Here is a 24,706-nt window from a genome sequence, read left to right on the forward strand (position 1 = left end):
TAACTACTTTTTATTTCTTTTTGTGTTTTTTTTTTAAATTATTATTCTACTTTTCTGTTTCCAACAGAACTTCCGGAACGTGACCGTCAGATTATAACGCTGCGGACGCTGGTGAGGCAGCTACCACCGTGTAACCGCGACACCATGAGAGTCCTTTTTGAACACCTCAGAAAGTGAGTTGGTAGATTTACGTGAACGCTCTTGTTTGGTGTCTTTAACTAACTGGTCCATGACAAATTTCTAAAACATACTCCAGGGAGCATCGCACTCACATACCAAGACGTCTCCTCGGCATCTATCGATCGCTCCGCTACCCAGTCTATAAACCGCAGCAGGTTCCAATCAAAGCGTGGCTCGGCTCCATTACCTCACAGGGCCACACTCTAATTGATCCCTGCTGTGGGCCATTTTGAAGGGAAATGAAAAAATCAACACATGATTCCTGTAATGATTTTAGTTCCTTTTAAATATATGTAACCCTTTGCTGTCTCTAGGTGCCTAGAAAGGGTTAAAAGTCATGTTTTCCTTTAAAAAAAACCCCAAAACGTTGCAACAGCCGGAAGAGCTTACACTCACATCTTCACCTCACAGGAGCAACTACATTCTAGCCACCGAGAATAGATTCCTGTGGCTCCGCTGACTATAGTCTGCATCGGGACCGCTCCCTGCCCGGTGCACCGCTTATGATAGATGAGGGCCATCTGGTCATGGGTCCCCAGAACCTCGGGCTCTGACCAACAGGCCAGATTGCCCTCATTAGTAACTGCCCTTCATGGGCCCCCTTCACCTCTGGGCCCCGGTTCAACTGCAGTCGCTGCACCGGCAGTATGTCCGCCAGTGCACTTGTACCGCCCCCGTGCCAGCGGCCGAGCCGCTCGGATCCGGAGCCGCGGTGGCTCGAGGGGTCTCCGGATCCGGGGGGTTCGCGCGGACACTCAAATTTAAAAGAGAGGGGATAGATATGTACAGAGGATGTGTAAGTTCGTGACGCCACCCACGGTGTGTGGTAATGTAGGAGACCACCGCTGCTGTTGGGGAGCCCATGGACGATGGTGTAGCAGCAGGATGTTTATCCCCTCCGTGGATAGGGGGTTTTGTGTCCCGGGGCCTGTTGGGTGTTGGTGAATGGGGTGCTGTTAGTTAGAAGAAAAGGGCTTTTCTGCGTACTCACTTAGTCCAAGAATAACAACTCCGACAGCTTGTAAACCAGAATTTTGAGCACCGCTGCAGCATGGAGGGAGCACGCCTGGATCCGTGCCCTTGGTGTTGCTGTTAGCCTGTGGCCTTTTCCGTGGCACCTTCTAACTAATTGGACCCTCAAGCTTGAAACTTTTTGGGTCCCACTCACCCGTATGGCTAACGGAGTGAGCTTGCTCTCAGGGTTCATGCGTAGAATTTCTTTGGACTGTATTTGGGAAAGTCCTATCTCATCGGTGCACTAGTACTCCGATTTTGGAGCAGGTTGGGGATGAATCTTGAAGTCTTCACCCCCGTCGGGTAAATCCCCGGGACGCGTGAAGCTACTTCCCAGCCTAGGGTCCACGTACCCCGTTGTGCCCTGGCCCCTGCCCGGTGATGGCTCAAGGCCGCCGGCTGCCCTCCTTGGCAGTCCGTGCCCCTTGACGCGATCCCCTGTGACCGGGGTTCCAGCTCCTACCAGGTCCAGACCAACATCTGCCACCTAGTATTGAGGAGCCCTGCTCCTGACCTCCCACACAACACCGTGACCTCTCCCTTTCAGAGACTCACTTTCCACCTCCTCCTTTCACTCCAGTTTCACTTCTCTGTCACTTTCTCACTTCATCCTACCAACCCCCCATGTGGGCGGCCCTATTCCCTTCAGGCCCCCCAATGGTGTGTCTGATGGGTTTGGTGCAAAGTGTTCCTAGGATTTTGTAGCTTTGCTACACCGGAACCTGTAGAGGGGGAAAATATGTCCTCTCTCTGCGGGCTCCGGGAATCACTAACAGCCGAGCTGTGAGCAGGTGACATCACTCAGTTCATCGGAGGTCACAGCCACGTTCGCACGGTGTGTCCTTAGGTGACCTGACTGCCAGACTGTGGGACACGGCCATGACCCGCAACCTAACAGTTCAGCAGTCAGGTCACCTGAAGTCCTTTATCCAGGCCCTCCTTTCACTTTTTTTTTTGTTCAGTGAATCTATTATTATAACATGCTGAAGCAAAAAATGTATAGTCTCACTGCTCTAACAGTAAATAATCCATAACTTCACTGCTCTAACAGTAAACATTCCATCATATCACTGTTTTAACAGTAAATAATCCATAATCTCACTGCTTCGTCAGTAAATAAATCATATTTGTACTGCTCTAACTGTAAATAACTCATAATTTCACTGTTCTAACAATAAATAACCCATAATCTCACTGCTCAACCAGCAAATAATTCATAAATTCACTGCTCTAACAGTAAATAACCCATAATCTCATTGTTCTAACAGTAAATATTTAATCTCCCAGCTCTGACAGTAAAGAATCCATAATTTCACTGCTCTAACAGCAAATAACTCATAATCCCAGTGTTCCCTCAGTAAACAACCCATAATCTCACTGCTCCATCAGTAAAAATGTTTCATAATCTCACTGCTCTAACATTAAATAACCCATAATCTCACTGCTCCATCAGTAAAAATGTTTCATAATCTCACTGCTCTAACATTAAATAACCCATAATCTCACTGTTCCATCAGTAAATAATCCATAGTCTCACTGCTCTAACAGATAATAACTAGTGATGAGCGAGTACTAAAATGCTCGGGAGCTCGAGGCTCGGGCCGAGCATTTCAAAATACTCGTGTACTCGGCCCGAGCACCGAGCCCAATGTTATCCTATGGGAGACCCGAGTATTATTCTGAAATGATCCCCGGCAGCATGTAGAAACCATAAAACTGTAAATTTAAAAAAAAACGTGCGTGTGTGTGTAAGCGTGCATATATATATACACGCGGAGTGGAGTGCGGGAGGGGCCGTAGCCGAGCGGGGAAGTGTCGGGCTAAAGGCACGGTCATGCTGTGAGGGCCGGCCAATCACTGCAATTCCACAAGTAACAGGGCTGTGGCATTGCAGTGGTCTGCCAGCCAATCCCTGCATAAGGGATGGCTGTAAAAAGAGCGCCAACATGAAGACCACGAGTACAGCACGAGTATCGCGAAATTACTCGGTCCCCGCCGAGTAGCCCGAGTACAGTGATACTCGTGCGAGTACCGAGTAGTGACAAGCATACTCGCTCATCACTAATAATAACCCATAATCCCAGTGCTCCATAAGTAAACAATCCATAATCTCACTGCTCTAGCAGTATAGAACCAGTTATACCACTGCTCTAACAGTAAAGAATCCATAACATCTGCGATGCTGATTAAATTTTCTTTTCTCTAGTCGTAGGGTTACAGGACAATTGCTTTTTAAATGTCAAGGTTCCGCTGATGTTTACCAAATAGGCATAAACCCCTGAAGAAAAGTCTCTGGAGCATTGTTAAAGTATTTTATGTAATTTTGAGGGAAACTTTTGTATATTACATATATAACTAATTTATGGCAGCGGAACGTCTTCATTTGGTAGCATTATTTTGCAATGTAAACTCTTAGAAATACATATGGCATGAATGAAATATTCATGTTATCGATAGTGAGATAAGCTAATGGTGCTGTCACATTAAATGAGGATAAATAAACAGCTCCGGGCTGTACAGAGCACTTCACACCTCGGCTGATAATGTGCTATTTTTACTATTACCTCCAGTGCAGGTAAATATGATTTCAGTGTCAGTAAATACACCGTTTTCAAGCTGATTAGAAAGCTTTATAAAACACTCTTTCGCCGGGCTGTTAACATGTGAAGTCACGCTGTGACATTACTTATCGAAAGTAACATTACCTGGAGGGATTTGGGCTCTTCTGTTTGCGAGACGGGAATTAGAGTGTTGCACAAAATGTCACTGCCTGGATTTTTAAGGAGAAATATCAGCTATTTATACACAAGACTGGTTACTTGTTAACCTGCAGCGTTATGTGCAATTTATTACGAGCAGATTATATGTCGCCTCGCTCAGTGCGGATCGGTTAATATAGAACGCGCCATATCCTTCTAAATTGTATACATGACCCATTACAAAACTCTTATATCATTAAAGAGGTTGTCCACCTTTAGGTACAATTTATTTATTTACATATATGCATGTATTTGAGGGTAAAATAAATTTTTGCAATTGGGTTTCATTAAACATTTTGCATCGTTTGGCTTTTAAAGGATTTTCTTTTCCCTGAACATTCAACTTTGATGTGGTCATAAATCAGCTAAGAGGAGTTAAAAAAAAAAAAAAAAAAAAATAGGTATAAGAGTTATAAACTCCCCATCACACCATCTTAGTGCGCTCACTGACAGATTCTCAGTTAACTCACTCTGGTGCGAGCAATAGAAAGTGCAACACAGAGGCAGAAGTGACGTGAAAAAATGATTCACTCCAATTTCAAGCACTTAATCGGAAATTGTTAGCAGGTTTTTGTTATGTAATCTAAAGACAGCAGGGGATTGAGGCTGACACGGATTTTTGTGATGTGTCATTTATTACCATGTATGCTGTTGCTTACGTGTGTATATATATGTATATATATATATTTTTATATATATAATATAAACACAGTATATATGTAATGGGAAGAAGGAAAAGGGTTAATCCGCACTACCGTGGGGAATAAGATGATGATCACTTGCGGAAAAAATCGTGATTTATTATTCTATGCATTTCAGAATCTTGAAAACTCCTTCATCATTAGCCAGAATCACTGATGTTTATGTATAGTGAAGGTTTGATCAGCTGGGATTATCATTGCTAGATCAACACTTTTCCAGCACGTCCTTCTCTGAGTAGCACCTCTCTGTCTATAGACTTTTTACATAGAGAGTCCAGTGTGGGCGGATTTACTTTCTCAGCTCTGCTGCAAGTTTAAATCTAAAATCTCTGATTGTGTCAGAACTACTGCACCCAGTGATCTAAGTGATACATCGTTGGATTCAGGGTCTCTTTGCCTACATCATGCTCCTCTCAGACACTATTTAGATGCTCTTACTTCTGTATTAAATCTGTCATTAAAGGGATTACATTGATGGCCTGTCCTTAGGATAGGTCATCAATGTCAGATCGGCTGGGGTCCGACACTATGGACCCCCGCCGATCAGCTGTTCTCGGCGTTGGCAGCAGACAGCTGGAAATGCTCAGTTCCGGAGCCGCTCCATCTTCTGATTGCAGCCGCGGCCGGGTACTGCACATCCACCTCCTATTGATTTGAAATCTCTGATCCACCCGCGGTTGTTAGAGGCACATGTTGGCTGATCAGATCAGCAAATCTTGTGCAAGGATAGATGCAGGCTCGGTGTGTGAGCCCGCATCAAAAGCAAGAACACGACCTTGGACGTATCAGTACTGTACGTCCAAAGTTGTGAAGAGCTTAAATATCTTATCAGACAAAACTCCTTTCTTCTCCTCGACTGATATTTCATTCTCAAAATTCTCAATTCCCAGGTAAAATCTGTCTGCAGTGAAGACAGATTTTCCCATTTCGGAGATAGGAGATGGCAGTTGGTGCTGAAGATGGCAGTTGGTATCTTTCTGCATAGAATCTTATCAAAACCAACTGTCATCTCCGATCTTGGTAATTTAAAAATCTGTCTTCATCAAAGACAGATTTTACCCGGGAACTGAGAATTTTGAAAATGAAGGATCATTTCAGGAAGAGAAAGAAGCAGATTTGTCTGATTAGATGTATCCCGAAGTTGCTTATTTTCATGTGTAGTATTGATTTATTAAATAAAAATTGAAACAAAAGTTACTCTTTAACTATGTCAGGAACGCTGGCGCCATTGTGTCATTACCGTCACATCGGCACATTTTTGTGCATGGTAGGACATCTACACTCGTTATTTATGGAATGAATAAGTCAATGTTCTGCTTTTCTACTTTTGTACATTTGTTCCTTTACTACTTCGGTGGTTCCAAGATGCCGATTTATTGATATTTCACTACAATGGGGTACATCACTTTTATTTCTCACTTAGGCCTTTTTGGCTCTGCTCATTATTAGAAAAAAAAATTGGTGATTTTCCAAACAAATTATATGTTTTCTTTCGCCATTAGTCGTCTATTTGTCATTTGTCAGAATTAGTTGGAGAGATTGGTGGGGAAGGTGGCGGAAACTCTTCCCTATTATTTTTCTTTTTTTGAAAGAAAATTGCTGAACCCAGATGTCTACTTTTGATACAAACAGAAAAGACTCCGCCAACCGCAGCATCTGGCTCATTGGCTCGTCTGTCGAGTGAGTTGCTGTCGGAGTTCCGCCTCTGCGTGGTCAGCTGATTGCATGGCACAGATCATCCTGTTCTACAAAAAAAAAAGTGTATATATATATATATATATATATATATATATAATATATATATATTTTTTTTTTTGCTTCTGATTCATTTTAATCTATGTTACATTCATCTTTGCTGGCAACATAGAGCATATTTGTTTTTAGACTTTTATTTAGTCATCATATTGCCCTGAGAAATATGTTTTGATACATTGGCGATATTGTCATGATCTCATTAAATAATGGGGTTTCCAATTTTATATTTTTTTTGTTAGTCTACTAGATATTGATTAAAATGGAAAAAAATACTTCCCATCCAAATATTCCCTTGTTCTCCCTTTCCAATTTTTTTTTTCCCCATTTTTTTTTTTTTTTTTTAGTCTACTAGATATTGGTTAAAATGGTAAAAAAAATTACTTCCCATTCAAATATTCCCTCGCTCTCCCTTTTCATTTTTTTTTCTTTTTAATTTCTTTAATTTTTTTATTCTACAAGATATTGGTTAAAGTGGAAAAAAAATACTTCCCATCCAAATATTCCCTTGTTCTCCCTTTCCAATTTTTTTTTTCCCCATTTTTTTTTTTTTTTAGTCTACTAGATATTGGTTAAAATGGAAAAAAAAATTACTTCCCATTCAAATATTCCCTCGCTCTCCCTTTCCAATTTTTTTTCTTTTTAATTTCTTTAATTTTTTTATTCTACTAGATATTGGTTAAAGTGGAAAAAAAATACTTCCCATCCAAATATTCCCTCGTTCTCCCTTTCCAATTTTTTTTTCCATTTTTTTTAATTTTTATTTTTTTTTAATCTACTAGATATTGGTTAAAATGGAAAAAAAATACTTCCCATTCAAATATTCCCTCATTCTCCAGTGTTCTGCAGTGATGACACGTAAGAGGGACACAGAACTTTTTTTTGGCTAGTGATTTTTACTCCTGGTCACCTCATGAGCCCCAATGGGGACAGTGTTGCTAATGTATGTAAAGAGCTGCGGAATATGTTGGCGCTATATAAAATTAAAAATAAATATTACCTGTCAGGACGACTTATTATCACCGTAATAATAAAGACCAGCAGGGACTAGTGGGGTTTGAAAGGTTTTATTGTTCTTTTAACCCATATTAAGCCTCGTTCACAAACACTTTTCTTGTCATTAAAGGGACTTTGTCAGTAGATTTTTGCACTGTAACTTGAAGACCTCATGCTACAAGTGATAAAACAAAGACTTCAGCCCTGTGTCTGTTATCTCAGTCTTTTTTCTTTGTTTACCTGCAATGTTAGCTTAAGCCTCTTATCTTTATCATTAGTGGGTCTCAGCAGCTCAAGAGTTAGGCTGACTCCACCCCCTCTCTGTGATTGGCAGCTTCTGTATATTGAAATGTACACTGAAAGCCTGGTATGGGCGGGGGCAGCTCTCAGAGCTCTGCTACATGCAAAATCTCAAATCTTTCACTGTCAGAACGGCTGTAGCCACTAATCTAAGTGATACATTGTTGAACTCAGGGCCTCTTTGTGGTGAGATGAGGTAGCAAAAATCTGCTGACAGGTTCTCGTAAAAACACATAAAAACATCATAAATTTCAATTATCTCTCAAAAAATGTTTAAAAGTTTTTCAAGATTTGTTTTTTATTATATCTGTAACCAGGGGGAAAAAAACATAATACAAAACGTTTTGTCAAGAAAAAGAAGCATTATGGAAAATTCCTAATACATATTGTATATAGTGCATTGTGAAAAACAATTATCTTATTCCAAAAATGTCACCAAAAATTCTACAAACCAAAACAAATATTACATGCAGTGTATTTTTTGTTTTAATATTGTTTTTTTTAAAGAGGACCAGTTACCAGATTAATAGAGGACCATTTTTACTCTTGTTTAATTCCCACTGCTCTCCTGAGTAATCCCATTCAGTTTTTAAAAAAAATATGTCATACAGTTCCTGAGATATGGGTCTTTTTAATTTAGTTTTAATTTTTATGGTATTTATTGAAGGGGCATGACTCACAGGGTAATTATGAAGAGCTGCCTAAACACACACCCCTGAGGATCCTGTGAGCCACACCCCCTTCCTAAGACTATAAAAATCACCATTAAATTAAAAAGGCCCATATTTATGCAACTGTATGCCAGATTGTTTTGGGGGGGGAGGGGGTTTAAAAAAAAAAAACTTAAAGTAGCAGTTCAAATTAAATGTTAGCAGAAAGTGAACACTTTTTGTCTGGTAATAGGTCGTCTTTAAAACTCTTATCTGGCCATTTCCATTTATTTTTTCATACACAACAGAAAAATATAGGTAAAACTTGCCTACTGTAGATTACAAAAGGTTCCAGAGATGAAAAAAAGAAATTGTACATGGTCTGAATATTTTTCACATATTCATCGTGAGTTTTCTAATAAAATGGAAACATGACAAACTTTTTATCTAATCTAGTGAATTAAAATAGCCCTTTCTAGTCAATGAATCTGTGAATAAAAATGGACATCACACGGATACCACTTGTGTTATGGGTAGGATAGGTTTGAAACCCTTTGTTTTTTTTTCTCATGAGCACAAAAAAATTCTACACTGATGATAATAAATGACACATGGACCCAAAAAATCAGAAAATGCTCAAAATGAATAATAATAATAATAATAAAAAAAAATTCTACACTGATGATAATAAATGACACATGGACCCAAAAAATCAGAAAATGCTCAAAATGAATAATAATAATAATAATAATAAAAAAAAATTCTACACTGATGACAAAAATGGACACATGGACCCAAAAAATTCAGAAAGTTCTCAAAATTAATATATACAGTGGAACTTTGGATTACGAGAACAATCCGTTCTGGGAGTGTGCTTGTAAACTAAGTTACTCGTTCAGCAAAGCAAAATTTCCCTTGGGAAATCATTGCAGCTCAGACAATTTTTTACACAACTTGTTCAATCTCCCATCCTGGTCCCCTATTGTGCCATTCCACACACAGACACACACACACACACACACATATATGCACAAACACACACACATGGTCAAACACGCGCACGCACATGCTCAAACACGCGCACACACATGCTCAAACACGCGCACACACATGCTCAAACACGCGCACACACATGCTCAAACACGCACACACACATGCACACACATGCACACACACACACATGCACAAACACGCGCATGCACACGCTCAAACATGCACGCACATTCACAAACATGTGCACACACACTCACTTATACTCCTATGTTCCTATGTTCCCTCGCCGTCCTGGTTCTTGCAGTCCGCCAATAACCATGGTGGCCGATGCAAGGCCTTCAGCGGCTGTCGTCATTAGCATGAGCCGTTTGCCTCTGTGATTGGCCAGCATGCTGACGTCAGAGGCATGAGCCGCTTGCCTCTGATTGGCTAGACGTCAGTGGCTCTGGTTGGTCAGCGCGCTGCCATTGGGAAGCACAGCGGCAGCTCCTGTATCGGTCGCACTGGTTACCGGATACACATACCAGTGGATTACAAGAACTAGGTATGAGGCCGGCGAGGGAACAGAGGATATGTGAGTGTGACGCCCTGGCCTATCGGGTCATCACAGGATATTGTGCAATCTGCCCTTCTGTGCAATATCCACCTCCTCATTGACTATGGGTCCCCAACCAATGGTGTTGCAAATAGCAGCTAATTAAAATCCTAGGAACACTCTGCACCACACCCACCAGACACACCAGTGGACGGCCTGAGTGGAATGGGGTCGCCCACTTGGGGGGTTGGTAAGGGGACGTCAGGAGTGTCAGGAGTGAGTCAGTGAGAGTCAGAGTCAGGAAGTGAGAGGAGGTCAGGAGCTGGTCTCCGTGGAAGTACAAGGTAGCAGACGGTGGTCTGGGCCTAGTAGGTGCTGGACCCCCGGTCGCAGGGGATCGTGACAAGGGGCACGGTATTGTTGAGGAGGACAGCCGGCAGCCTTGTACCATCACCGGGCTGGGACCAGGGCACGACGGGGTACATAGATCCTAGGTCAGGGAGTAGCTTCAGGCAACATGACAATTGACCCGACGAGAACGGAGCCTTCAAGATCCGCTCTCCACCCGCTCCAAAATCAGGGTAATAACGCAACGAGGGGGATAGGACTTTCCACTGAAACGGTCCAGGAAATCCCAAGCGTGAACCCTGAGAGCAAGCTCCCTCAGTTAGCAAGACTGGGGAGCAGGACCCGACTAGTTTCAAGCTATAGGGGCCAACTAAGAAGAGAACAAGGTGCCAAGGGAAAGGTCACAGATCATCAGGCAACACCAGCGGGAACGGGACCCAAACATGCTACCCTGAGCGGCAGCGGTGTCCAGAACTTTGGCTTATCAAGTTGACGGTGTCAGCTTTATGGACTGAGTGAGTATGCAAGTGACCCTTTCACCCCAACGGCACATCTCCGTCACTATCACCAAGTCCTGGGGCATCCCCCCAACCCGTGGAGGGGTTAAACACCTAGCTGGCCACTCCATCACCACCAGGTACTCCCAACTGCAGCGGTGGTACTTCACTTTACCACACACCACGGGTGGCGTCACGAACTTTAACCATACAGCCCCATGTAAATACCCCCCCTTTAATTTGAGTGGCCGCACGACCCCAACCCCCCGGGTCCGGACGCCCTTCGAGCCACCGTGGATACAGATCCGAGTAGCCCGGCTGCTGACGCGGGGGCGGCACATGAGCATAATATGTGTGTGTTTGTGCGTACAGAACCAGAAGTGTGTGCGGTGAGTATTTGCTCGTACAGCAAAGCTTGCTCATAAACTGAGTTACAAATTTACAGCAAGCTTTGCTGTATAGCAAAATATTCGCATACCAAGTTACTCAGAAACCGAGGTTCCACTGTAATTAAAAGCAAAAAATTCTACATTAATGGCAAAAATGGACACATGGACCAAACAAAATTAGAAAGTTCTCAATGAATATCTAATATATAAAGCTGAATGTGTGTATGTATATATGTATGCATGTGTGTGTGTGTGTGTGTCCGGGATTGGCATCTGCACCGTCGCAGCTACAGTCACAAAATTTTGCACACTCACACTTCTGGACCCCGAGAGCGCCATAGGCTATGTTTTGAGGGGAAAATTTAGCCCCGCGCTTTACAGTTATTCACCAAAAAACCTGCCTCCATTAAAGCGAATGAAGCTGGGAGCCACAGTGCAGCCAGAACTTCAGAAGAATGCGCAGCCACGCCCTTAAATGGAATGTTGGCGTGTCAATGCAGCCAGGGAAAGAGACAGACACAGACAGGGAAAGAGGCAGACACAGACAGGGTAAGAAACAGACATAGACAGGGTAAGAGACAGACACCGACAAAGAGACAGACTGACAGGGAAAGAGAGAGACAGGTTAAGAGACAGACACAGACAGGTAAAGAGAAAGACACAGACAAAGAGACAGACACAGGGAAACAGACAGGGAAAGACAGGGAAAGAGACAGACAGGGTAAGAGACAGACAAAGACAGGTAAAGAGACAGAGGGAAAGAGACAGACAGGGAAAGAGAGGGAAAGAGACAGACAGGGAAAGTGACAGAGATAGATAGACAGACAGGGAAAGAGATTGAGACAGACGGCGAAAGAAACCGAGACAGAGAGGGAAAGAGACAGACAGACAAGGAGATAGAGAGAGATATATATATATACAGAGGGGGAGACAGACATTATAATTACATTTCTAACTATTTGTTTTGTGGTTTTTGTGTGCAGAATACATTTTTGTTAATACATTCTATTTTGTTAACAGTTATTAACCCGGGCGAAGCCGGGTAGTACAGCTAGTATAATAATAAAAAAGACCTTCTACGTTAATGGCAAAAATGGACACATGGACCAGAATAATCAGAAAGTGCTCAGTTAATATATTAATAATGAAAAAAAATTCACACTGAGGGTAAAAATGGACACATTGACCAAAAATTTCAGAAAGTTCTCAAAAATTAATATATAATAATAAAAATGATAATAATAATAATAAAAAATTCTATACTGATGGCAAAAATGGACATATGGACCCAAAAAATCAGAAAGTGCTAAATATTAATATAATAATAATATTAATAATAAATAATAATAATACTGCATTCAACACTGTTGGCAAAAATGGACACATGGACCCAAATATTCAGAAGGTGCTCAAAATTAACACATTAAAAAAATCTACACTGATGGTAGTAATGGCACATGGACAGAAAAAAAATCAAAATTAATATGCTCAAAATATATAATAATATAATAATAATTAATAAAGTTCTACAATGATGGTAAAAATGGACACATGGGCCCAAAAATTCAGAAAGTGCTCAAAATTGATGATAATAATAATGATAGTAATAATAAAAATTCTACACTCACAGAAAGAATGGACACATGGACCCAAAAATTGAGAAAGTGCTCAAAATTGATATACAATATCATACTAAAAATAAATAATAATAATAATAATAATAATAATAATAATAATAATAAAATAAAAAATATATATATACACTGATGGCATAAACACACGTAGCCCAAAAAGTGCTCAAAATTAATATAATTATACTAATAATAATAAAAAAATTATATACTTATGGCAGAAATAAACATGTGGACCAAAAAGAGCCCAAAATTGATAAAGTAGTAGTAATAATAATAATAATAATAATAATAAAAATGTAATGTGTGAATGAAGCCTTAGAGCAGTATTAGTGATATTTCATAAATTAAAAATAAAATACACAAATTGTAAATAAGAATAAAAATAAATAATGTTGTAGTTTTACTTGTAGTTTTACTACATATTATTTAAAGTTTAGGGGAAATAAAACTTTATTTAGTATGACAATTTTTCTACAAATACCCAAAAATATTTATTGAAATGATTACTTTCAATTTTTATTTTTTTAATTCAGAATGTATTTTTTTTTCTCTAATTCCAACCTGTGGCCAACACCTTAAATAAGCAAATAAATTAAAATACAAATTAAACAATCTAAAAAAGTGAAAAAATGGATTTAAAATGGCATCATCTGCGCAAAGAAAAACAATGTATCATTCTGTATTGTAATTGTATCGTTGCTGGTTTTCTAATTATTACTGTGACAGCACATTGGCGCGCTCCGAGGAAGATCTGCAAATTTTTATAAACAAATAGCACTTGGAGAAAAAAAAATTAAGGAGAGAATCATAGACTGGAACGCGCCCCATTTCTAATAGGAACAAATATCTGGCAGTTATATGCAAGAAACTGCTAACTCACAACAGAGTGACCTACTTGGAGGACTTCGCCAAAGAGACAGCATTTTATGCAATCCTTCTGAAGTAGCGTCGTTATGTCTATACCATCTGCAGATTTATTATTCTGCCTTGATAAAAAAAAAAAAAAAAAATTCTCTGCCTGAACAATATTGAACCAAACCCAAAGTAGAAGGCTCCAATATTGTGGGCGCCACACCCGCACCTACTGATGTGGTCCAATTTTTTTTTTATATTTTTTTATTTCCCTTTCTTTCTCTGAAAGCACCTAATTAAGAAATCCTGACTCATTTACATAGATCTTTTTGATCTAAATTACACTCCAAACCGCACCAAATTAGGAGCATCTGTGAATGTGAAGTGTTTGTTCCCTGCGTCTGCTGGAGAGGGGCCGGCTCTGGACGGCACATGTTTAAAGTGACGAAAAAATTATTTAATAAAAACTTACCTCCAAGATGTATTTTTTTTCCCCCGCTAATAAGTCACAGTGAGGATAAGCAGCGCCTAAATGTTTCTGATTATTTCAGGCTGTGACACAAGATGTTACGGGCTCGGAATGAGGAGGGAGTGCAGACCACCTACCTAGTGCCTATCATTTAGAAAAGTACATTTTAATGGGCTTTTGTCAATACTAAACCTCTGTGTAGTAATAATAATAATAATGAAACGCGTCAGCCCCACACCTGACTGATGGCTAAATGAAGAAAATCTAATCTCATCATTATTTTATCCAAAGGAACCTGTCAGGGAACCTGTAGGAGATAAAATATGAGTTGGGGAGGGAACTGGTACATTTACATAAAGGGTTATTCCTCATAAAAATAGTTATTCCCTATCTATAATGTAAGGAATAACTTACTGGGGGGGGTCTAATGACCGCGTCCGACCATTGGAACCACCAGCAATCCCGAGATGCGAGCTTTGGAGCTCTGAAGATGGAGGTCTGCAAAGCCTTGCCTTGAATGGACATGCTCATTCTCTGCTTCAATCATTGTCAGTGGGTCTGTCGGAAATAGCCAGGTACATTGCGCCGCTATTTCTAGTAGTCTAATAGGCCATGAATGGAGTGGAGGTCGAGCATGGATATCTCTATTCCATTCAAGATAAGGCTGTGCAGAGCTCCATTCTTAAGACCCCGTTACACGCAGCGACATCGCTAGCGATCTCGTTACCGTTGTGACACACCCAGATTGTTGCAACGAATTGCCGAGATTGCTCATAGGTCGTTTTGTAGCGGTCACACGTACACATCTCACAAACGACGCTACATCGTTCAGCGATATATTGTTTGACCAAGGCGGTCGTGTGGATGTTGTTCGTCGTTGGCAGGGTGTCAAACGTAGCAATATAGGGATAAGGCTGCACATCAAACTTAGATAATGGTATAATGCCTCAAGCATATGGAAAAATATTGGAATATACAATGAAAAATGCTACTTGCTAATTTGAACATGTGAATAATGAAATGCATACCTGCCATGAATATTAGGAAAAAGGAGATATTTAGCAATCGCATTGATCAATGTAACTGAGCCCCAAGACCTCGTCAAGGTATATCTCTATATTGGGGTCCCTAGCTCTGTGACCCTAACTGTGTGTCATCTCATTGCAATTAAAAACTGCTGTGGGTGGAGAGGGGTAACTAAGGACTTTCTTATATAGGAGATGGAAAAAAACATGGCTAAAAGGGGCGGAGCTGTGTTCACATTCAGAAAAAAACTACATATAACTGAATATGATAACTGAAGTGAGCACTAATATATATATATATTATGAGTGCAAGCCAAAAAATACATACTATATAAGGATAAGGCTGCACATCAAACTTAGATAATGGTATAATGCCTCAAGCATATGGAAAAATATTGGAATATACAATGAAAAATGCTACTTGCTAATTTGAACATGTGAATAATGAAATGCATACCTGCCATGAATATTAGGAAAAAGGAGATATTTAGCAATCGCATTGATCAATATAGAGATATACCTTGACGAGGTCTTGGGGCTCAGTTACATTGATCAATGCGATTGCTAAATATCTCCTTTTTCCTAATATTCATGGCAGGTATGCATTTCATTATTCACATGTTCAAATTAGCAAGTAGCATTTTTCATTGTATATTCCAATATTTTTCCATATGCTTGAGGCATTATACCATTATCTAAGTTTGATGTGCAGCCTTATCCTTATATAGTATGTATTTTTTGGCTTGCACTCATAATATATATATATATATATATATATATATATATATATATTAGTGCTCACTTCAGTTATCCTATTCAGTTAAACGTAGCAATATGTCTGCTGCGTTCCAAACGACGAACAATATTTTGAAACTGAACGACGTGTCAACGATCAACGATTTTCAACGTATTTGTGATCGTTCAGAGTAACACTCAACGACGTCGCTAATGTCTACGGAAGTGCGTCACGTAAACCGTGACCCCAACGACATATCATCAGATAAATCGTAGCGTGTAATAGGGCCTTTAGAGTTCCAGAGACCAGATCTCAGAATCGGTGGGCATCTCGGTAAAAAGGGAATCATTTTAGAGGGCAGTAACCTTTGAATGCAATGGTTTCTGAATTTTGTTAAAGGGGTTGTCCATTAGTAGGACAACCCCTTCTGATTCCACATGTTTTTCCCCAGGCAAAATAAAAAAGCCTATATTCACGTCCGATACCGGCGCTGTTCCAGTGGTGTCCAGGCTTGTGGTGCCGGGACTCACGTGGGGTTGACATGTCACATGAGCTCTGTGTCCAATCAGAGCCAGCTTCTGCTTCCCCCAGGTAAAATAAAAAAGCCTATACTCGCCTCCCATACCGATGCCGTTCCAGCGGTGTCTGAGCTTGTGGTACCAGGACTCAAATGGGGTTATGACATCACGCAAGCCCTGAATCCAATCAGAGCTGGCTTTTGTTTCCCCCAGGTAGAATAAAAAAGGCTATACTCACCTCCCATTCTGGCGCTGTTCCAGCAGGGTCGTAGTGCCGTGGCTTATGCGGGGTTGGGACATCAAGTGAGCCCTGCGTCCAATCAGAGCTGGCTTTTGTCTTCCCACCTTTGGACAAATGAGTTAATTAACAGGAAGTGAGTCCTACAGCTGTTGCGTTCACTTCCTGTTGATTGCTCGTTTGGTCTGAAAGCGGGGAGACAGAAGCCAGCGCTGATTGGATGCAGGGCTCATGTGACATCCCCACATGAGCCCTAGGAATGTGAACTGTGGCACCACTTGAACAGCACCATAACCTGGGGGAAACAAGGGATCAGAAGGGATTGTCTTAGTAGTGGACAATCCCTTTAAGTCCGAGTTCTGTAAACCAGTTAAAGACCCCACTTAGGAACATTAACTAGTCTCCAAGTGGTGATAGTGTCATTATAAAGAATGATACTCAAAGACAAAAAGTGAAACTCCAATGCAAAATGTGAAACGGCGCTTCCACCTGCTTTGTGCCATTTTTGTGACATTGGGGCCAGGATTAAACCACTATCTATATCTATACCTGAATCCTTGCAGTCACTGCTTCAGGCTGTACTTTTCTGCCTTACCAGTTGATGTCATCAATATCAAAAACCCTAGAGAACCCAAGCTTTTTTTTATGGATTATTTTTTTTTTGTTACCCCAAAATGCCCAAAGTGGATTTTATCATTATTATATCCCAAAATTAATTCAGGCCACCAAAAAGGTAATAAGTAATTTCACTTAGCTGGACAAGTTGGAGGAGAGTAATAGAGATGAGCGTACCTGTTTGGTTTGCTTTCACCAATTTCTGATTCGGTATGAGCCTTGGCCGGTTCGTGCGAGCTCGGCTTACCAAACACTTTGCTCAAAAGTCGGTAATGTTTAGTAAGTGTTCGTTTGCAGAAAACCCACTCCTGGCCCCATCACAGCCATGTCATGTATTGATATGGCTGTGATTGGCCAGGGAAAGAACTGTAAAAGAAAAAAAAAAAAGGAAGCAAAGGGTTAAGGCACGACATACTTACCAAGTCTCCCCATGGCTGTAAGTGATCCGCGGCTCTACTTCTTATCCCTCATCCATATTCACTGCTTTCCCCGCCCACCGGCATCTGATTGGCTGCAGTCAGACCTCACCCCCAGACAATGTCTGTGATAGGTTGGAATATTTGTTATGCTTTTGCATTGAATATTTGTGATTATTTATAACTATTATAATTTACCACTATTTGTTACTTTGCACTTTACATGATTTTTAATATTTTTTCATAGTGAAGCACATTTACTTTGCAGGCATGACTCCAGAGATTTAAGGCCCCGTTACACGCAACGACGTATCTAACGGTATATCGCCGGGGTCACGGATTCCGTGACGCACATCCGGCATCGTTAGCGACGTCGTTGCGTGTGACAGCAAGGAACGACCACTAACGATGGAAAATACTCACCAAATCGTCCATCATTGACACGTCGTTCCTTTTCAAAAAATCGTTGATTGTTGAGCACGCAGGTTGTTCGTCGTTCCCGAGGCAGCACACATCACTGTGTGTGACACCTCGGGAGCGACAAAGTACAGCTTACCTGCGGCCGCCGGCAATGAGTAAGGAAGGAGGTGGGATGGATGTTACGTCCCGCTCAGCTCCGCCCCTCCGCTTCTATTAGGCGGCCGCTTGGTGACGCCGCTGTGACGCCGAACGCCCCTCCCACTTAGAAAGGAGGCGATTCGCCGGACACAGCGACATCGCTAGGCAGGTAAGTACGTGTGACGGCTCCTAACGGTTTTGTGCGCCAGGAGCAGCGATTTGCCCGTGACACACAAACGACGGGGGCGGGTGCTTTCACCAGCGATATCGCTGCGTGTAAAGCCCCCTTTATACACGGGGGATACACGGGAGATGTTTTCTTGTAAATTAGGGGATTGTACTCAATGTACACCCATCTTTCACTACCACAGGGATAATGGCAGCTGCTCAGAGTCAGAATACTGATATACATGGCCTCTGAATACAAGTTTACTCTACGTAGACCAAACAAAAGTGACCTGTCTTTCCAGTGTGAAGCCCTAGGAGGATTCAGCATTGGTAAAGAACAGATACAATGACTGAAAGACGTGGGAACCGAGAAGTCCTAATTGTCAGCAGACAGCAGCGCTTAAATGATTAAACAGTTTTTTTCTTTTGTTTAAAGATACTTGGTCTTGAAAAGTCTAAAATATATATTGCAAAACTTTAGAGAAAGCGTTACAAAAGTTGCCTGCAACCTGTGCCTCTCGAATGCCTTAGAAACTACAACTCCCAGCATGCTAGGTGCACCTAGTCTCCAATAAAGTGATATCCATATGTTAGTGCCTTGTTTGCCCATAGTAGTATTAAAAAGCAATATAATAGTGCCTATAGTGGTCTGTTTTATCTGAATATGTCAATGAGGTCACTATGCATAGGGTTAAACACATACACAGAAAAAATAGTTTAGTGGAATAAAGACTCCCTCACATGCACTCGATCACCAATTTATTAATTACAAATAAATTCTTGAAGTTCTGACAAAATCAATGGTTTAATGTCCCATGATGCCCATAGATTCTTATAGAGCTTTGTTCTGAGAATAGAAGGCTGAGTGCCAAAACGCGTGTCAGGGTGGACGCCATTCCCCTGGGAGTTCTGCTGCACTATTTTTAGGTATTCTGCTCTTATTCTTCATGTCATTATTTATGGACACTATGGGTTATAATTCACTATAGGGCTTCACAATCCTATACTTGGGATATACCTACCTGTGCAGTCACTGAGCTCTCTCTACATGTGCTACCCGGATCCTACCTGTGAATTTATTGTGGTATTTTTCACATCTGCCATGTCTGTCTATAAGCCATTATACATTAGTTAAGGATATTTAGATTTCGGGAGACATTTATGTAAAATGTTGATGCTTCAGTGATGTTTTATCATGAGTAGGGCATTTATGTAGAAGCATGCAGTGGCGTAACTACCGCGGTCGCAGCGGTCGCAATCACGACCGGGCCCGGGCGGTTTGGGGCCCGCGGGGACCCGGCAGATCAGCAGCCAGCTCCTCTCAGTGAGAGAGAAGCTGCGCTGATCTATCACAGTGCACGCGCCCACTATATGACCCGCTGCCGCCCCCGACACCGGGCCCTCCTGCCCGATGTCAGCGGCGGCACCGGGGCCCCCCTCCCCCGTCACCGCGCACAGTAATAATGAAGCAAAGAGCGGCCGGCGCCGCTCTGCATCATCATTCTGCCCCTGTGCCTGTACGGTGACCAGGGCCGGCGTCAGCACCCGGCATACCCGGGGCCCTGGAGAGCCGGGGGGGCCCACTCGGCCTCGTCAGCTCTGGTGCACCTTGGCCGGGGCCCACTCTCCTTAGTTCTGCGGTCCCCGGGCCGAGTTCCGGGGACCGCAGTCCTCGGCAGGAATCTGCGGCGCCGTCTCTTTAAGGCGCGCAGACCTCCTGGTTTGAACTTCATCTGTGGGCGGAGCTACAGACCGGCATCCTGCTCAGTCCCACAGATGAGAGTTGCAGTGCCAGCCAGCGACCCCCAGCACAGCGTGTCCCTCCGGCGCTGTGTGGGCCCCCTCTCCACCGTGACCTGAGCGGTATGTGCCCTCCCCAACCCCGATTTATGCCCCCCCCCGGAGCCGCGCGTGTCTGTCTCTGTCTGTATGTAGCAGAGCTAGGTGTGTATGTATATAGCAGAGCTATGTGTGTATGTATATAGCAGAGCTATGTGTGTATGTATATAGCAGAGCTAGGTGTGTATGTATATAGCAGAGCTATGTGTGTATGTATATAGCAGAGCTATGTGTGTATGTATATAGCAGAGCTATGTGTGTATGTATGTAGCAGAGCTATGTGTGTATGTATATAGCAGAGCTAGGTGTGTATGTATATAGCAGAGCTATGTGTGTATGTATATAGCAGAGCTATGTGTGTATGTATATAGCAGAGCTATGTGTGTATGTATATAGCAGAGCTAGGTGTGTATGTATATAGCAGAGCTATGTGTGCATGTATATAGCAGAGCTATGTGTGCATGTATATAGCAGAGCTATGTGTGTATGTATATAGCAGAGCTATGTGTGTATGTATATAGCAGAGCTATGTGTGTATGTATATAGCAGAGCTAGGTGTGCATGTATATAGCAGAGCTAGGTGTGTATGTATATAGCAGAGCTATGTGTGTATGTATATAGCAGAGCTATGTGTGTATGTAGCAGAGCTAGGTGTGTATGTATATAGCAGAGCTATGTGTGTATGTATATAGCAGAGCTAGGTGTGTATGTATATAGCAGAGCTAGGTGTGTATGTATATAGCAGAGCTATGTGTGTATGTATATAGCAGAGCTAGGTGTGTATGTATATAGCAGAGCTATGTGTGTATGTATATAGCAGAGCTATGTGTGTATGTATATAGCAGAGCTAGGTGTGTATGTATATAGCAGAGCTATGTGTGTATGTATATAGCAGAGCTAGGTGTGTATGTATATAGCAGAGCTATGTGTGTATGTATGTGGCAGAGCTATGTGTGTATGTAGCAGAGCTAGGTGTGTATGTATATAGCAGAGCTATGTGTGTATGTATATAGCAGAGCTATGTGTGTATGTATATAGCAGAGCTAGGTGTGTATGTATATAGCAGAGCTATGTGTGTATGTATATAGCAGAGCTATGTGTGTATGTAGCAGAGCTAGGTGTGTATGTATATAGCAGAGCTATGTGTGTATGTAGCAGAGCTATGTGTGTATGTATGTGGCAGAGCTATGTGTGTATGTGTGGCGCCCCTGACCTGGTCAGGCACCACTGAGTACTGCACCCATGCTGGGGACAGTACAATACAGGTAATCCAGAAGGCTGACCGGGGTGTGGAACACAGGCGCATAGTGATCAGGTCTCACACATGTACCCATGAGAGGACCCCTGGGGATCCCAGGAGGGGGAAAAGCCTTGACCTTCACTGGAATAGTGGAGGGGGCCAAAAGCCTCCATCTCCTCTCAAGGGGTGTGGTAAGAGAGTCTGGTTGCTAGGTGGCGTAGGCAAGAACAGGAGAGGAGGGGCAGTGAGTCAGTTAGAGCAGAACTCCATAGGGCTCAGTGAGGAGCAGACCTGTGGGGCTGTTGCTGTCTAACAGCGACCGCGCAGTGGCTACTGACGGGGGAGAACGGTCAACTAGGAGTGCTACCCGAAATCCATCTTCAGCTAAAGAGAGAGCACGGAGTGGGAAGTAAGGAGACTGCTAGAGAGTACCAGGCCCAAACGGGCGGCAGATCCCGAAGCGGAGATAGATCCAGCTTTCTTTTGCTAAACCTGCCGGTGTGGGGCTCTCAAAGCCCACGCCACAACACCACAAAAGCCGCAGCCACGTAGCCACAGTTAGGGCCCATAGGTCACAGGAGGCAAGCAGCTGGAGTGATCTGGCCCAGGCGACAAGCAAACGGCAAACGAAGGGGAGAGAGGCTTCAGCAACTTCCCTGGGTGACCCCCATAGGGACTCAAAGTCGGGGTTACCCCAAACCACCAAGGGCTAAGGAAGGCGAGTTAGTAGTCACCCTCACAAGTCAGCCTGAAGGATACCTGGTTCCAGCCTGGTTCATCCCAGCTACGCCCGGGTTACTCACCCTGCCATCTGAAGTGAGTAAAAACCCTGAAAGACATCCTGCCTGTGTTGAGTCATTCTGCGCCTTGTGGTACTACGCACCTACACCGGGCCCTGGGGCTTGCCTCACTCTCAGGAGGCTATTCCAACTAACTGCACACACCATCAGCCCCAGGCGTCCCTCAACCTGCAGTGGCGGTCCCCACTGACCGCAATACTGAGAGTGGCGTCACGACAAATAGAAGATTCTCCTACCGGTGACAAGATCCAGCTGAGTGGAGTCCCTGAAGGTAATGCACCGACACTACACCTGTGGGGCTTCACATCTGGCGTCACGAACAGGATAAGGACTAGACCTGTTCAGACAGGTGACCATGTGCCTGGGCGGTCCGCTTGAAAAATTGGAAGCGCCGCCATATTGCCACCATGAAAAGCGCGCTGAAAAACAACAGCAGCCCGCGCTGGAAGAAGTTACCGCCCACGAAGAGGTGTGGCTACCCAGAGATCCCCTGCAGAGTTCTGACCTTGCCAGCTATGAGAGTGGAAGCGTCCAGAGACGTCGGGACAGAAAGGAAGCCACAAGCCTGCTGCTGGGAGAGGAGCTGCTGAAAGAGGCAGAGCAGAAACTGAACAGCTTGCTATCAGAGGCAACGGCGAGTACACAGCTGGAGAGTCGTGCAGAAGAGGGCGCAGAAGAAATGGCGTCTGACCGCAGAAATCCAGAACCGGGCTCCGCTGCCTGGTGGTATCGGGAGCTGGCCCAGTTCTGCGACCGACTGGAGACCCGGGTTGTGGAGCAGATCCGGGAAGAACGAATGGAAATGCTGGAGATGACCGCGGCGGTTCGGGCCTATGAAAGGAGAGCCGCGCGCCGAGTGCCAGACAGGACGGCGATGACGCAGACCCTGATGCTGCAACCGGTGGGTGAGTCGAGTGATGCCCCGGCCAGCGCAAGTGCCCCGACCCCTGCTGCCACGCCCGCGGTCCCCGAAGAGGCGTCCGGTGCGGCGACGCTGAAGCAGGCCGCAGCCACGCCAGGTGCGGCCTTCCAAGCCCCAGCGGCCGCAGCGATGCCCTGCTCGGCCCACCAAGACCCGGTCCCTGCAGCAACGCCCAGTCCGGCCCGCAAAGAACCGGCTGCCACCGCGACCCTCATCCGCGTCGCAGGCGTAACGCTGACCCAGGCCGCCGCCCTGCTAGGCCCGGCCCGCCAAGACCAGGCCGCCGCCATCCAGGGCGCGGCCCGCCAAGACCAGGCCGCCGCCATCCAGGGCGCGGCCCGCCAAGACCAGGCCGCCGCCATCCAGGGCGCGGCCCGCCAAGACCAGGCCGCCGCCATCCAGGGCGCGGCCCGCCAAGACCAGGCCGCCGCCATGCCAGGCGTGGCCCGCCAAGAAGAGATTACCTCATCATTTACCCCGGCCTGCAAGGCCAGAGCAGACACCGCTCCCCAGTCCAAAGAGGTCCCTGCTAGGAAGACCCTGATAGGAGAGGACCCCGAATACTGGAAGCTGAAGGCTGACCTAGAGGCCCAGTTCCCACAAGAGATGGTGGATCGGTATCTGCTCCCTCCGCATACCCCCAAGGAGATTCAGGCAACCCCTGCAGCCGTGCCAGAGAGTCCACCGCCCAGACCAGCTGAGGACCACTCATCTCCAGCGCTACCACAACCTGAGTGCAGCGAAGAACTAAGGGGGAGAGGAGGCCAGGAAGCTGAGGAGCTGACTCCGGAGCCACCGGCAGTGGAGCAATACTCAGAGCCGGAGATGTTACCCTATTCCCGTTGGGATGAGGAGGACTTGACACCGTCTGCTGATGAAGACCAGCCCAGAAACCTCACCTGGGGCCCTGCAGGCATTGAGGTAACAGCCCAGCAAAACCCAGCCCGCAAGACAAGGCGTCGCAACAGAACAACGCTGTCCCCTGCACCACAGTCTCCAGAGCAGAGAGAAGTCACAGCCAGAGACCTACAGGAGAAAAGGTTACTGAGAAGGTCCAAAGCCCAGGTCAGAGGACCCCTTTGCAGAGGAGTAGTGGAGGATTTCAATTTGAGAAGCGGATATGGATTCATTGTAGCACCTGGTGTGAAGGAAGGGATATTTGTCAACCGAAGGGATGTGAGCGCTCATCTGCCTAGAGGACACCCTGGCAGAAACCTAAAGATGGGGGATTCAGTACAATTCACTATGCATGAAGGCGAAAGAGGATTGTATGCGCTTGACGTAGCACTATGTACCAGCAAACCTTACAGCCACCCCATGCTACAGGAAAGAGAAACAGATACAGGAAAGGAAACAGATGAAGATAGAGAAAGCAGAGACAAGGAACCTGCAGATGAGACAACAACAGATGAAGAAAGAGGCCAAGAAAGCAACAGGTGCCGCAGCCCTACAGGCCCAAGCCCTGGTGAAATGGAGGAGTAAAGTAAAGAAAGAAGTTACCAGTTAAAGTTTTGAAAAAGTTTGTTTTGCAACGTTCTCAAGTTCAAGTAATGTGCCCACAA

At 44.1% G+C, this 24,706-nt stretch overlaps 1 protein-coding gene across 1 annotated transcript in view; it reads left to right on the plus strand.

Annotated features, from left to right (window-relative positions):
- ARHGAP15 (Rho GTPase activating protein 15) overlaps positions 1–24,706 on the plus strand; it is an 892,712-nt gene that overhangs the window by 830,011 nt on the left and 37,995 nt on the right. Inside the window, exon 13 of the mRNA XM_075318806.1 lies at positions 68–173. Within this exon, the coding sequence (XP_075174921.1) occupies positions 68–173 (106 nt within the window). The remainder of the gene's footprint in view (positions 1–67; positions 174–24,706) is intronic.

Source organism: Anomaloglossus baeobatrachus, chromosome 7 (assembly GCF_048569485.1).
Source record: "Anomaloglossus baeobatrachus isolate aAnoBae1 chromosome 7, aAnoBae1.hap1, whole genome shotgun sequence".
NCBI classification, from domain to species: domain Eukaryota; kingdom Metazoa; phylum Chordata; class Amphibia; order Anura; family Aromobatidae; genus Anomaloglossus; species Anomaloglossus baeobatrachus.